The 16,708-nt window shown below is 32.8% G+C and overlaps 1 protein-coding gene across 8 annotated transcripts in view; it reads right to left on the bottom strand.

Annotated features, from left to right (window-relative positions):
* LOC139527666 (mediator of RNA polymerase II transcription subunit 15-like) overlaps nucleotides 1-16,708 on the bottom strand; it is a 114,385-nt gene that overhangs the window by 15,314 nt on the left and 82,363 nt on the right. For all 8 annotated transcript variants that reach the window (XM_071323230.1, XM_071323231.1, XM_071323232.1 and 5 more), the window contains 6 exons: nucleotides 9,034-9,122; nucleotides 6,316-6,437; nucleotides 4,494-4,625; nucleotides 1,574-1,637; nucleotides 1,188-1,263; nucleotides 456-613 (listed from right to left, as the gene is read on the bottom strand). In XM_071323230.1, coding sequence (XP_071179331.1) covers nucleotides 456-613; nucleotides 1,188-1,263; nucleotides 1,574-1,637; nucleotides 4,494-4,625; nucleotides 6,316-6,437; nucleotides 9,034-9,122 — 641 coding nt within the window. The remainder of the gene's footprint in view (nucleotides 1-455; nucleotides 614-1,187; nucleotides 1,264-1,573; nucleotides 1,638-4,493; nucleotides 4,626-6,315; nucleotides 6,438-9,033; nucleotides 9,123-16,708) is intronic.

Genomic DNA, 16,708 nt, shown 5'->3' with positions numbered 1-16,708 from the left:
AAAATGACACAGACATTAACAACTATAGGTCACCGTACAGCCTTCAACATAAAACTAGATACTCCAATAATGATTGTGGCCAAGTTTGGTTAAATTTGGCCAAGTAGTTTCAGTGGAGAAGATTTTTGTAAAAGTTAACGACAACGAACGACAACGGACGCCAAGTGATGAGAAAAGCTCACTTGGCCAGCTAACAAAGGGATTACAATAAGTAATTTTACAAGTAAAACAATGGGGTAGTTTGAATACTGAAAACTAAATCTAGAAAAACAGTCCCAAGTCAGGAGCCTCTTCAGTAGCTGTTTTTCTTGCTATCTTAATCAAGAAATTGGTGTTGATAACTGCCGATAACGACTTCTATAGTCTCTTTTAAATCTTTAAAAAAAAACGATGACCATATGTTGACCTCTTGATATCTAAAACTTTTATATGGTATTAAGATATAAATGTCCTACCTTATTGGAGCACCATAAAGAGCTGTCATTGCTGGACCAAATGTTCTGTGTAGGGAGTGGTTAAACATTGGGGACATGATGTGTGCTGTTACAGCCTCCAGCAATGGATCACATATGTGTGAACTAGCTGTTGTGACTGTTGTTGTACTACTGGGTGTCTGCAAAGAAAAATAAATCATTTGAATTAATAGATCTGTTTCTCTGGTCTTTTATAAAAATCCTCCAGCACAATAAACTTGGGATGGCAGATTCCAACATTGAATATGGTCATTAACAACTATACACTGCATATCATTGTGAATTTTTATAAAAATGATAATTACCACACGGAACACTGTTTACATATATTACTTGGAAGAAATTATTATGAGTATTCTTTATTTTGGTTGGTAAGCATGTTACTTGGATAAAAGACTCTCATATATTTCTGTATTTCAGGATGCACTGCAAATTTGAAATTTAATGTTGAAATTATTTTCCCTTCCACCTGCGGCTTACAACTGTTAAACTTTTTATTCTTTATAAATAGTGCTTATATTACTGTGGCTAGCGCTAATGTATATAATAATCTGTTTGGCTTATTATATTTATTTATTTCTAATGTCTTGTCGCTGATTTCCTTACTGACAATTTTTATGTGACTGTCAGTTAGATTCTTTATCCTGTGTGGTGAAATATAATTGTATGTTTTGTCAATATATTATATAACATATCCCTCTATTGTTTACTTACGGTTCTGGTACTACTGTGGTGTAGTTCTAACTTTTCCAGGACTTGTTCACATTTCAATAAGGTTGCCATTGGTAATCTAAATAAAACATTAAGGAAACACTTCAACTTCAAGTCAAAGTTTTAGAACCTGTCAAAGATCTCACAAATAAAATAAAATTGAGAATGGAAATATTGGGCATTATCCTGCAGATATGATGTTTTTTTTCGTGATTGTATAGGGTAGAATGTGTTGTGTTCCATTACATTCAGTAAAACCAGAGGCTTTTATGATTTAATTACATATAGATACAATGACCTTACACAGACAAAAGTTTGTACATATCCTAAGTAAAATGAAAATCAATATTTATCCTCAACATTTGTTTACAAAATTTGTAACTATTTACCTTTTTGATGGATCTGTTAGAATTTCCAGTAAATTTTTCATTTTGCTTATGTCTTTCTTATGATCTGGAAAAAATAGCTCATTTAATGATAATAGTATGTTTTTTAAGTTATAATAATCAACAATGCTTTTGTTTCCAGTTTACAATATAATAATTTTTTTTTAATGTGGAAACTGACATTAGGCAGCTGTAAATACAAAAACATCTAAAACCAGATCCTCCACAGGGCGCAGCCTTATACGACCGCAGAGGTTGAACCCCTTATTCCTAAACTGTTGGGACCAAAACTCCCAAAATCAATCCCAACCTTCCTTATATGGTCATAAACCTTGTGTTTAAATTTCATAGATTTCTATATACTTATACTAAAGTTATGGTGAGAAAACCAAGAAAAATGCTTATTTGGGCTCCTTTTTGGCCCCTAATTCCTAAACTGTTGGGATCTCAACTCCCCAAATCAATCCCAACCCTTCCTTTTGTGTTCATAAACCCTGTGTTTAAATTTCATTGATTTCTATTTACTTATACTAAAGTTATTGTGCGAAAACCAAGAATAATGCTTATTTGGGCCCTTTTTTGGCCCCTAATTCCTAAACTGTTGGAACCAAAACTCCCAAAATCAATCCCAACCTTCCTTTTGTGGTCATAAACCTTGTGTTTAAATTTCATAGATTTCTATTTACTTAAACTAAAGTTATAGTGCGAAAACCAAGAAAAATGCTTATATGGGGGCCAATTTTGGCCCCTAATTCCTAAACTGTTGGGACCAAAACTTCCAAAATCAATCCCAACCTTCCTTTTGTGGTCAAAAACCTTGTGTTTAGATTTCTATTTACTTAAACTAAAGTTATAGTGCGAAAACCAAAAGTATTCGGACGACGAATACGACGCAGACTACGACGCCAACGTGATACCAATATACAACCAAAACATTTTCAATTTTTGCTATCGTATAAAAAGTACTAGTAATGTTTTTCACTGCTATTTTCTGAAACTATATTACTCCAACCCTACAGAAAGACCATGATGGTCAGTAACTATATATAGTACTACCTTAAGAATTAATCAGCTGACTTAAATTTGACCATACCTTTTGGAATTATAATCAACTAGCAGAGTATCAACCCAGTGTAAGTAAATGAAATAACACTTAATAAGTTAAGTGTGTTCAAAGCTCTTCTCCGCATTTACCATTATCAGAAAGCCAGGGATGTGAAAAAAGTATAGAAACATTAGAAGCTTTATGACAAACATGATCAAGCAAGAATGTGTCCATAGTTGGGGTCAAAATTATAATTTGGCTTACAATTAGAAAGATGATATTAAAGGGAACATGTGGTCTAAGTTTCAAGTTGATTGGACATCAAATTCATTAACAAGAGGCTGTCACAACGACAGCAAACCGGATTTATTAATATTTATTTGTGTCCTGGCAATATCACAAGAACCATTACTGATGAATGGTGAAAGAGAAAATCGTCAATATCAAATTTGACCTCCATTTTGTCATCAGTATCAACATATTAAAATTTGAAAAGCTTAGATTGAATGGTTCATGAGTAAATGCAACAACGTGAATGGAAACACCATTTTAAAATCTTTCAAGAACCATAACTCATGAACGGTAAAAGTCAAAATCATCATTATTGAACTTGACCTCTATTTTGCCATCAGTAACAACATATAAAAATTTCAAAAGCTTTGGTTGAATGGTTCATGAGAAAATGCACGGACACAACTGGAAACACCATTTTTCAATCTTTCAAGAACCATAACTCCTGAACGGTAAAAGTCAAAATCGTCTTTATTGAACTTGACCTCTATTTTGTCATCAGTAACAACATATTAAAATTTGGGAAGCTTTGGTAAAACAGTTCATGTGTAAATGCACGGACACGACTGGAAACTCCATTTTTCAATCTTTCAAGAACCATAACTCCTGAACGGTAAAAGTCAAAATCGTCATTTTTAAACTTGAGCTCCATTTTGTCATCAGTAACAACATGTTAAAATCTGGGAAGCTTTGGTAGAACAGTTCATGCGTAAATGCACATACACGACTGGAAACTTCATTTTTCAATCTTTCAAGAACCATAACTCCTGAACGGTAAAAGTCAAAATCGCCATTATTGAACTTGACCTTCATTTAGTTGCCAGTAACAACATATTAAAATTTTAAAAGCTTTGGTTGAACGGTTCATGAGTTAATGCACGGACAACATTTGATTGCCGCCCGCCCGCCCGCCCGCCCGACTGCCCGACCACCCGCCCGGCCGCCCGCCGTACATCCCCAAATCAATAACCGACATTTTTGTCACAAAAATCTGGTTAAAAACTACCTTGACCAAACACTTTAAATTGAAGCAGGACAGACGAACAAACAGACAGACACACAGACAAAAACACATAATGTAACTAGGCATAAAAAAGAATAGCCAAATAGATCTAAGGTCAACTTTGCCTGTAAAAAGTGGAACCTTAGTTTTTTAATAGTTCCTAAATTCATCAACAGGGAATTTTTGAATTTATGTCAAAAATCATGTCAAAACCAAATTTAATATTTACCAAAACCAGTGTAAATTCTCTTGAAAGTTTATTAATTTATTACATGTAAATCTGATCCACATGCAAATAATGTCATTGGTAGGCAACAACACAATAGTATTGTAATTTCAAAAAAGTTTTGTAATTTTACAATTACAATGAAACTTCTATTTTTCTTATAAATATTTAAAATTTCATACCACAATTTTGTAAATTTTTAGATCAGTGAATAACATTAGACATGAGTAATACAGCAATTAAACATCACAAAACAAAAACAAAATATGAAGGTTTACAATATATTTCAACATTTAGAATTCCTGCAAACAGCATGGTCTACAAATAACTGCGAAGGCAACTTTGGTCTGTAAATTACCTTCATCTTTATCAGTAGACAATCTTTTTATCATTCTCCGTAATGGTTCTACATAACGTGACAGTTTCTGTAGTTTGTCTAAGTAAGCTTGTTCTTCAACAGATCGTGGAGCAGGACTTGCATGACTCATTGCTAAAATATACAATAGATGTATTATATATACATTGAATACAGATAGCTGTACTTTTAGAAAAATAAAAACAGCAAAAATACTGTGCTCCAAGGAAATTTCAAATCAGAAAATCCCAAATCGAATGGTAAAATCAAAAGCTGAAACACATCAAAGGAATGAAAAACGACAGTCATGTTACAGACTTGGTATATTTTCTCACAACAAATTCTATGACAAAACTTGAAACTTATTGTTCTTACAAATTCACATTTAAACATTTTGTCTTATTCTCTGTCCATAAACTGAAACATACTACAATTCTCGACTTATTCATAGAAAAGTCACCAGGAGTGTGTGACATCAAGGGGAGATAATTGAAATGGATATTACTATAAAATAACAAAATTTTGTATTTTGTGTGAGCCAGAGGAAAACAAGAAAATAAATGGAAAATATACCTTGAGTTTTGTTTATATTCCTGAAATTAATTAACCTTGCATGTCCTTCCCTCAGTGGGACTACAACACATGCTTCTGTGAAATCATGACAACTCTGTCTGCACTTACTCTAGCAACCTGGAACACTCAGCCAAATAGGCAGTGTACAAATAGTCAAGCTATACCTGTTCTTGTCAGCCATAACTAGGGCTGTTACACAGGGCCTGATGTATTGTGGCATGAATACCTCATACTTTTATATATTTTGTTTGTCAGGATTTAGACCATTGCTTCTGTGACATCTTGGCAACACCATCTGCAAGAGGGTATTGAACACAAAGTAGGCAGTATTGCAAGGATTTCACAGAGCCATCAGATTAAATCTCTGAGAGGGAACAACAAAAACTATTGCTTATGTTATTTGAAAAACAGACAGAAACACAAATACTTAACATTGCCAAATGCATTATTAAAATGAGGTCAAGATCAAATGAGACCTGCCTGACTGACTTACAATAATTCCATACAACATGTATGTTTAAATTTATTTGAGGAAAGAATCTTTAACCTGGATCACTAATCCTGGAAATGAGGTCAACACAAGGTGAGACCTGTTTACTAGTAATTGACATGTTGACATTGTAAGAAACCAATATACCAAATATAGTTATTTGATTACTTATAATAAGAGAGAAATTCACATGACGAAAAATCTGGGTACTTTTTCTAAGCATTTGCTGAACCATAAATATGAGGTAAACGACAATGGACATATAACAGACAAAAATTCTTAATATTAGGCATCTGTAAAGGCATGCAGGCAAGACAAAAACCTGTATAGCTGTTTCCAACTACCTGAATAACTGTTCATAATAATAAATTGGTTTGCCCAATACTTGTTGACTCCTATTGACAGCTAGGAAGCATTATCTACCAACCTGGTGTGTTCATGTTGATACTGGGAGAAGGTACTCCATACATTCTTAGGAAGCATTATCTACCCACCTGGTGTGTTCATGTTACTATTTGGAGAAGGTACTCCATACATTCTTAGGAAGCATCATCTACCCACCTGGTGTGTTCATGTTGATACTGGGAGAAGGTACTCCATACATTCTTAGGAAGCATCATCTACCCACCTGGTGTGTTCATGTTACTACTGGGAGAAGGTACTCCTTACATTCTTAGGAAGCATTATCTACCCACCTGGTGTGTCCATGTTACTATTTGGAGAAGGTACTCCATACATTCTTAGGAAGCATTATCTACCCACCTGGTGTGTTCATGTTACTACTGGGAGAGGGTACTCCATACATTCCTTGACCTCTGGCAGCTGGAGAAGGAGGTACCGGTGATGGGGTCATCATAGACATTGGGGAGGAGGCTATTTGTGACCTGTGGAGATAATATAAAGCATTTATGACTATTGACTTGCAAATATAAATGTTCTTGAACAACATATGATTATAGGCACTTACAACTTATTCAAAATGAAACTATAACTTGCTGGTTTTTAGAGAAGAACCTTTTTTGGCATTATACAAACCTGAATCAAATTCTGTATTTAAAAAAGAAGTAAAATGTTGTATTTTATCTTCAACATCTCATTGACAAGAAATTGAGTCTTCAAGAGAAATCATCATTAATTTTCCTAAATAATGTTAAAAAAAAATTGAGAGAAAACCTGCAAAATAATTTCCTGGAAATCGTACAATGTGCTTCTAACATCATGAACAATCTAAGGCTTTTCTTGAAGCAATTCTGTGTTTTTAAGGTATTTCTAATCAAATATAGTCTTTTTGGCCATAAAATATTTGCCAATTAAAATAAAACAAAAAACAATCAATCAATTAATCTGCTCTAATATAATTTACACTTATCAAGACTAAAGATTTTAATATTGTAACATGTAGAGTTATCAGAGGCCTCAATGGCCGAGTGATCAAAGTAGTTACTACTGCAATCACTAGCCAGTCAACACTGAGGTTGTGAGTTTGGACCCCGCTCATTGACTCCAATCTTAATTGACTAGGATTGTCAGTTTTCTTATCAAAGGTCAGTGGTTTTCTCCGGGCACGCCGGCTTCCTCCACCATTAAAAACTGGCTGCTGCGAAAGATCCTAAATGCAGTGCTTTAAAGTGGCGTTAAAACACCAAATATCAAATCAAATGTAAAGTTATCGGATTTAAGTTGATGGAACACACAATGTCTTGATACAGACAATAAGAAAATCAGAAGATGTTTGAAGAATATAATTGCCAATGAGAGAACTATTCACCAGAGTTCAAATGAAAAGGATATAAGCATTTTTAGATTACTGTACAGCTTCAAAAATGAAAAAAAAATATATAGTAGTCAAATTGCACAAATCCTTTCGAGAGGCTGATTAATGTCTATTATCAAATAGTGAATAAACACTATCACTTGGACAGTTGACAAAGTCAGTAAGTGTCCAAGTTCATTCTGACCATTAGAAATGGTCAATGATATAAACAAATATCCAACCTAACACCATAGACACAGTTTCACATATAAATACTTGACTTGACATTTTTCATATACATTTTTCATGTCTTTCCTCTCCATACATATCACACAAGAAAGAAAAGAAAAAAAACAAGGATAAATAAAAGAATAAAAATAAAAATAAAAAATAAAAAAGAACATTTTTTTCCAAGTTTGCCCATGCTGTTCACACACAAGTGTTTACCGATAATGAAATCTGCAGCTATGAAAACTGTAAAAGTATAATTTCTTGAAAACATTGTGTAGTTTTACAATTGTAAGTAAAATGGTGTTAAACCCTACCTAATTTTAATCCAATTTCTTAGCATGGAGTGCTTTTTTTCTTATTAAACCATTATGATTTGTGTGGCCTGATTAAAGTTAAATAATCTAGATATTTTTTTTCTGTGTTCTTGGTTTTTTTGTGGGATTTTTTTTTTTTTTTTTTTTTCCATGTATTGATTTATTCTGTGGTCATTATGTTGTTGAAGTGATGTACAATGAATATCAATTTTTTTAAATGTTTTTCAGGTTACAAGTTATAGTCATTTAACAATTATAAATACTATTTTCTCTAATTTTTGTGCTATTTTCACATTTCCTGACCGTTGTGAGAAAAATATTTCTCCTCACTTGTGAAAAATCTGTTCTCGGCAAATGATTGGTTGAAATTTAATTGTGACGTTAAATTTTCTTGTTTTCTTCTGAATTTCTTATTGTGACGTCATGAAAAAAGTTGACCATGCCTGATGACGACAAATCAAAAGTACACATCTTTCCTCAAATCTTTGAAAAGAAAGGATAACAAGAATGTGTCCAAAGTACACGGATGCCCCACTCGCACTATCCTTTTCCATGTTCCATGGACCGTGAAATTGGGTAATAATCTAATTTGGTATTAAAATTAGAAAGATTATACTATAGGTAACATATGTACTAAGTTTCAAGTTGATTGGATTTCAATTTTATCAAAAACTACCTTGACCAAAAACTTTAACCTGAAACTCCCACTTTCATTTTCTATGTTCAGTGGACCGTGAAATTGGGGTCAAAAGTCTAATTTGGCTTTAAAATTAGAAAGATCATATCATAAGCAACAAGTCTACTAAGTTTCAAGTTGATTGGACTTCAGCTTCATCAAAAACTAACTTGACCAAAAACTTTAACCTGAACGGACAGACGCACAGACGAACAGAGCCACAGACTAGAAAACATAATGCCCCTTTACTATCGTAGGTGGGGGATAAAAATCATAAAAGAAACAGATTCCACTACTGTAACTGGTGTATTAAGATATTTCTCCACTCTCAACAGTTAAATTTGAATTATTTAAAAAGCCGGGCAAACCTCGCACTTAAAATATTAAAATTTAACTGTTCCGAGTGGAGAAATATCGTAATACACTTGTTGCAGTTGTGGAATCTATATTTCTCTGGTCTACTTCAAGTTATCTGTACCATATTATATATATAATAAATAACCTACATAGGTGGTGCTGGTGAGTGGACCATAGATTGTGGGTTCTGAGACTGCATGGTCTGTTGTGGTCCTCCAGCTGCATTCTGATTCATATTCTGTAATAAACAAAGTCATGATTAGAATTAGATATCTCAAATCTTTCTACAAGACCAAATGTTAAAGTAGAAAAGTTGTAGAAATCAAATTGTTCCATAATTATTATTAAAGATTGGAATGAGGTGTATTTGATGAAAGAATTTTCTGTAAACTATTGAGGGTAAATCATTCCCAGTGCGGTGGTGGCACTGCTATGATTTTTATTGTAATTCTTTATACAAGAGAAGACAAGTTCAAAGTTTTACACAACTTCAACCCTAGACAATCTTCAAGTCAAGTTTCTGAGATCTTGGCTGAAAAGTGTAGGAGGAGTTGACTACACAAATTAGAAACCCACCACCCGCCTGCCCATTTGCATACACCACCATACTAAATGTCAGTTTTGGACTTCATCCAACACAGCCAAAAATGCATGATGTTGAAATATTACAGTTGTTTGGCTTACATGTGCCCAGTACAATATGTAATAAATTTCACAGATAAACCCAGGTCCATGTACTGATTTTTACACTTACTGAATAACTCATTACTGAGATCGTTGTCCTGGTTGTCCAATGCATGATATTCTTAACACTCCAAAGCACCTGTTATAATTCCTGGTATTTGTAATGGAAATTTGTACATCCCAAAACTTAAGTTAAAATGTTAGGTATATGTTTTTTTTTCTTTTTCTTGTATATTTTAAATCTATTTATCTGTTACTTAGATACAAGTCTTATGCTTAACCTTCCAAAACATCTGATATTTCTGGTTAAACTAAATATTGTGTGGCCTCTCAATTTTTCAATAACTTATTCAAATTTGGTAATTTAGTTTGTCTAATCAAACTGTGCATTTTGATGACATAACATTAAAGGATCAGATTTATTGGATGACAAAAATTATAATTTTAATTGTAGTACATGATTTACTCAGTTTAATATGTAGTATATAACATAGTACATATCATCCACTTAGAAGTTTTATGTCATTTATAAATTGTACAGAAATGTGATAATCAAATGAAAAACATATCTGATAACCACTTCATTTTATTTGCAATTATATTTCATATTTTTACATAATGGCAAAAAGACCAAAATAAATATTCATCAGTTTCAGTGACAATGTTTAAATATTAATTCTAATATGACGTGCTTCTTTAGCTTTGTAAACAACACTGTGATAAAATTCAAGATAAAATATACTTAGTGCAGACTCAGAGATATACATAATAATGGCTGTTACAATATACTTCCTACATAAATCTACATGTATTGAAACCTATTTGCAGACCCTTTGACGATTTTATTGTTTTAAAAAGTGCAATTAAAAAAAGACAAAATAACTTTTATTCTTATTCGCATGCCTAATAAAAAGAAGTAATGCACAAGAGCTCGGAGAAATCAACAAAATAACAATTAGATAAAATTCCGCGAAAGTCTATTAATCTTTTAGCCACTTTTAAGTCATTTCAAAACATGACGTCATACAAATGAAACCGCTAAAGTTGAAAGTTTTCTGTTACGTGAACCATCAGAATTTGTATGATTATTGTATTAAAACTGATTTTTGAGGTAGGTTTTGTTTTATTTTCTGTTCTATTGCGTTATTCGCAAATTTACTCATTTCAGCAAGTCAACATGGCGGCTCCTTAGTTACAAAATGTCAGCTTTGGATTTGACGGATGCTTACAAGAAAAACATGTAAATTAAAAATGGCAGATGTTGGGTTTGAGAATTTAATGAATTTGAAAGTTTATTTCTAGCAGTTATTCACAAAATAACCTACGCAAGCTATATGTTTATAAAGATATTTGAGATTTATCTAACAGGGAGTAAAAAAGAACAGCCACACACACAGCATACCCACCCTCACTTCAGTTTTTTAATGACCGTATTTGTCCTATTAGAATCGAAATAATTCATGGAAGCCATAGATTGTTGGAAATTTACACATGGCCTGGGCCGTGATATTCGTTAATTTTATCCCTCGCTAACGCTCAGGATAAAATTTGAATATCACGGCCCAGGCCATGTGTAAATTTCCAACAATCAATGGCTTCCATGAATTATTTCTTAAATAAAATCAAACAGATTTATTAAAAAAAACTTACATCACAAGTAGGGGTTTTGCATGCAAGGTACATTATATCTGGATAATAATTTTGAAACCCCTGTTCTAATGTTTAATTTCTTCAAATCCAGTGAGTGTCACACTCACTGGTGTAACTATTTCTTTCAATTTTGATTTCTTTAAAATAAAATTTACTTCAAACAGCATCCTTCTTAAATTTAATAATAAACTGTTGACACAGAGGTATGTCTCGCATGCATGTAAATTTGATAATGAATGCATATACAAAAATCATAATGGCAATTACTCATGAAACTGTTGTGAACGTATTTTGGTACATGATCGTTGTCTGGTGTTTAGATAAACTGCGATGTTTTGCATATAAAATTCAGTGGTTAACGTAGTTTAGTCAATTTAAAACTATAACATTGATGTAATCACGTTGGACTTTATAAGTTTCGATAATTACTAAAACCTGAGAATGCTTAGTTAAATGCATACTTTTAATAAATTCGCCAAAGTTCATTGCGAACTTTCGTGTACAAGTTATCCTTTCTTAAACGGTAAATATTCCATGAATAAACTGGTTAAATATGTGTTCATTGTTGTTTGAATATTGTATGATAAATTGTCTCAATTGACTTATGTTAGTCTGTGTATTATTTCAGTCCCTATTGATATAAATTCCGTGAGTCATTTGGTTTTACGGGAAAAGGGCGTGTTTTGACGTAAGCCAGGACTTTGGAAAAACAACTTCGGAAAGCAAAACTTGAATGCCCAGTTGATCAAATGTATTTCTGATAGCAAAGCCTTTTTCTAAACTCGGGATCCATTTCGATCGAATTTTCAATTAGCGAAAGCTTGTTAAAGTTTGTATGTGTATTTTATTGACAGAGTTCAAGTAATTATTTTGTCATAAAACCGTGAAATCGGTGACTGATATTTTCTGGAGTCTGAGTCAATGTTATTTAAAACTAGGGGGTTTCCACATTTATATTTGGCAACCTATTAATATTCTAATGATATTTATAAATATCTAAGCGTATTTAACGCAGATTATTTGATTATTTAACTGTTGTATTGAGATTAATTGTTATAGTCTATGTTTTAATGAAAGTCTGAAGTAATAATAATGATTTAGAAATTGCAGAACTTTGTTGACTTTTTATTTGTATTTTGAATAGTTTTAACAAACCGCTTGCATACATTCAAAATAAAACTATAAAATGTGTAATATGCAAATTATTTAGATATTTTATGATGCATGACTGAAGTTAAAGGGCCAAATAATTTCCATTAAAATAAGATGTGCCCATGTCAATACAACTGCATACTAAAAACCACTGACTTAACTTCCTCCATCCAGGCGAGATAAAAGAGATAAAATTTGTCATTTTTATTTGCATTTTTGGAGAAAACTGAGAATGATGTACTTAGATTAGAAAAAAACAATGTGATTCCTATTGCTAATATTATTTTAATTATAAATCTATATTAGATTTGTAAGAGATTTGTAAGATGAACAATTGATTTCCACGTAGCTTTCGTTTAGGTAAGAGTCTAATCAATGCTGGTATCAGTATTTATTATACCGAGTTAGATCGAATTCCCAATATAAAATTGACAATATTGCAATTGTAATTCTATAAAAAGAAATCAATTTAATCATCATCTTTTGCATTTAACAATAGCATTCTTCATACTAAATTCTTAATTCGTAATGTTTAAAAAGTTTTGATCTCCTCTTTTCAATTTTTAGGTTTTTAACTTCCTAAGTAGAATATCCGAATTGTGAAAAACATCATTAAAAGTAGTCCTTTTGTCCTTTAAAAATGTTTACTATCAGTTTTATGGTGGGAAATGTTCCTTGAAACAAAAGGAAAGGTCAAACAATTTCTGTAAAAAAAGGTCTTCAGGTATAAAGATTGATTATAAAGTCTAAAATCTTTATGATTGACAATATTAAGTCTGGAAACTAAAATATTTGTCATGTTTAAAATCTTTAAAGGAGCATAACTCTAAAACAGTAAATGACTTACTGCAAAAATTCTGACTCTGCAAGTTTTGGTTCTACCCAAGAGAAAACAAAAACGGGATCCATCAGGATCCCAATGAAATTGCGGTGAAATTGTCGGGATAAGACGGGATAAGCATCTGGAGTCGGGATACCATTCGGGATATATATCTGAAACTGGGATCCCATTCGGGATAACTGTCTGAAGCCGGGATTCCAGTCTAGATGAAAGAGGATTAATATCGGACACTGGGATCCCAATCGGAACTGTCTAAGCTGGGATCGCAATCGGGATAACTGTCTGAAGCTGGGATCCCTTTCTAGTTGAAACGGAAAAACATATGAACCATAATTATGTTGTTGAAAATATGTAAGTGTTTGGTTTGTGTATATATGATGACATCAAGTACAGGTTATTGGTGTTAATTAACAATGTGTATGACACCAAAGATGTCAGGTGAAGCCAATCATTTAATGGGTCACTTAATTTTCAGTTTGACAGATATTTCTTAGTCAGAAAAATGCAGAGATTTTCACGATAAAAATGGCAGGGCGTCCGAGAAATGTCAACGGCTGTTTTGCCAGACAAGCTGGGGCATTTCTGATTTTCCCCAAGTTCACATAAGTGCGTTTCTATTACTTGTCGTCCGGCATCAATGATAAGATAATGATCGACATCGTAACACGTTGGTTTCTCAACTTATGTAAAATGTAAAAAAGTCATGACCACATGTTTTTTTTTTGTAATTGTACTGAACAGTTCGACCCTAGAAATACTGTCCTAGATAATATGTCCACTAGTTCATCCGCATGCACCATGTGCCGATTAAATAAAGTTTTCTTTTCTTATATTCAAAAACTGGCCAGTAATAAATATTTTTATGTGATACCCTTGATTTATTTTTATAATACCGTTACAAAGATAGATCAACTTCTGGCCGATATAATATGGGGCAAGATTGTCACTTTGACGTCAGTGTCCTGGTAAATACGTCATCAAAATCTGATTACGCGGATTTATGGAGGATTAAGATGAATAAGATGCTGATGTTTTCAAATAAGTGCATTAATAATTAAATTTAACATGTGTATATGTGTATATAATGATTATAAATATAATTTATTGAGAAACTATGATTTTTAAGGTTTTTATTTGAGCAAATCAACACCAGAAAGTCTGAAAACATAAACTGAAAATATATTTACTTTTAACATACAATGAATAATCTTGTTGTCACATAACAGGCATAACTGGTAGGTATGTAAAAATTTAATTGAGTTGTGTGAATGGTTATTTGGGGAAAATAATAAGTCGCTAGTTTTTTATCTTCAGGGGATAAAAAAGGGGGAGGGTAAATAATTTGATTCCAAATGGCTTCCAATCTACTGTATAAACATGTAATAATATTTCTAGAGAGCCGTGGTGTAGTGGTTAGTGCATCGGACTACTAACACAAAGGTTCCTGGTTCGATTCCCGTCTGGGATGAAAATTTCAGGAACTGAATTTTCGGCTCTCCCTTGACACCATTTGCGAGTATGGTCTCGAGGAAACGATGATAGTCCGTCAGAAGGGGACGATAAATGGCTGACCCGTGTTAAGAGAGAGCCATATCTCTTGCAAGTTAAAGACAACCTTGTAGATTTCGAAAAAGAGCAGGCTAATGCCACTACAAGGCAGCACTCGCACCCGCAAAGTGGAAAGGGATTAATATAAGTTGCAAAACTTGTTTCCCAATCCACTATAAATAAATATGTTTAAACTAATAATATTTCTATAGAATTTGTTGCTTCAAAACGTCTTGAACAAATGATTCTTTGTGGATTTTTTTGATACTTTTAGGGGATGTAATGATGTTATTAAATGGAGCTGCCAACAGATTGCATGCAGATATTCCAGTTACCTTTACTCAGCATTTACTATAGTTGGAAGTACAGAGACAGCAAATTAATTTACAGAAAAGAGGAGAACTTTACATGTATCCTTTTGCATAAATAACCCAGGAATCCAAGTGGCAGTGGAGTCTAGTATGTGCAATTTAAATTGGTGTATGTATATCCTGCTGGGGATTTATTTTTGGGATCCCACCTTTTTCCGGGAATCCCAGTATATTTCCACTGGGATTTACATTGGGAACCCACATCTTTTGCGGGAATCCCGAAATTTTATCCCAGTATATTTCGACTGGGATTTACATCGGGATCTCGCTTCTTTTGCGGGAATCCTGAAATTTTATCCGTGGAAACAGGTTGGATCCCAATTGAAATCCCACAATATCCCAGTGGGATCCCAGTATATTTCAACCGAGATTTACATCAGGATCCCGCTTCTTTTGCTGGAATCCTGAAATTTTATCCTGGTGGAATTAGGTGGGATCCCAATTGGAATCCCATCAAAATTCCAGCTGGAATTCCTGTGGAATCCCAGATTTATTTTCTCTTGGGTAAGCATTGCATATGAGTTTCATAATAAAAATTGCATAAGGAAAATAAAAGTAATATTGCAGAAACAAAAAAAAGACAGGCAGAAGGACACGCTTGATACAGGTCTGAATTTGGATTGTAATTAAATATTTGACACATCATAGATTTCTGACACAGAATAACGGTAGTCAAAGAACATAGAATTGGTTATATGATTTGAATATATATATATATATATATATATATATTTTGCTTTTGTGCAATACACTATACTGTTGCAAATAAACCTCCCCTTAAAAAAATGTTTACCCCCTTTTTTGCTTTTGTGCAATACACTATACTTTTGCAAATTCACCTCCCCTAAAAAAAAACATTTACCCCCTTTTTTTACTTTTCGAGCAATACACTATGCTGTTGCCTATTGACCCTCCTTTTTTTGGCAAATAGTCCAAAACCTGACATTTCTTTATACATTATTGACAAGTAGTGTAAGGGAGGTAAATCCAAACACAGACAACATTGTATTTTAAATGTATTTTACTGTGCTTATCCAGTGACCTTTGGGGTATCACAATAGCAATGGCCAAAACAGTTTACCAAATTGCAGTTAGATTTCTTCTCCAACTAACTGATCAACTGGTAAAATGTTTTAGCAGATTGCTCAAGTGAAATGTTGTTAGTATGAAGTGAGTGCTGTGAAATCAAAAGTAATACTTACCATCCAGATCCAGTTAGTTGATACCTTTGTCAATTGTTTCAAACACAAAAATGACTTACTATAGTATGAGTCACTGAATAAGAAGGTCTAATTTTGACATGGAAACTTCTATCAGAAATAGATTTTATAAATAAATAGTTCAAACCATTGTTTTGTAGATGTATATTTTATAGCTTTGTCTTCTAAGACAAAGTTATTGTGTAATTATGACTCGTATAATATTTTCTATACAAATAACTGATCTGCTGGCATTAAAGGGGCACTCGATATATATAAAAAAATAAAGTATGATTTTTTTTAGATCAATCATTAATCAAATTGGAATAATGAAATAATAATTTGCTTTTAGCAATCAATTTCCTTTAATTTTGTTGAA

This window comes from Mytilus edulis, chromosome 6 (assembly GCF_963676685.1).
Source record: "Mytilus edulis chromosome 6, xbMytEdul2.2, whole genome shotgun sequence".
Lineage (NCBI taxonomy): Eukaryota > Metazoa > Mollusca > Bivalvia > Mytilida > Mytilidae > Mytilus > Mytilus edulis.
Note: the sequence above shows the minus strand (reverse complement) of the source record. Positions and strands in the feature narration are given on the sequence as shown.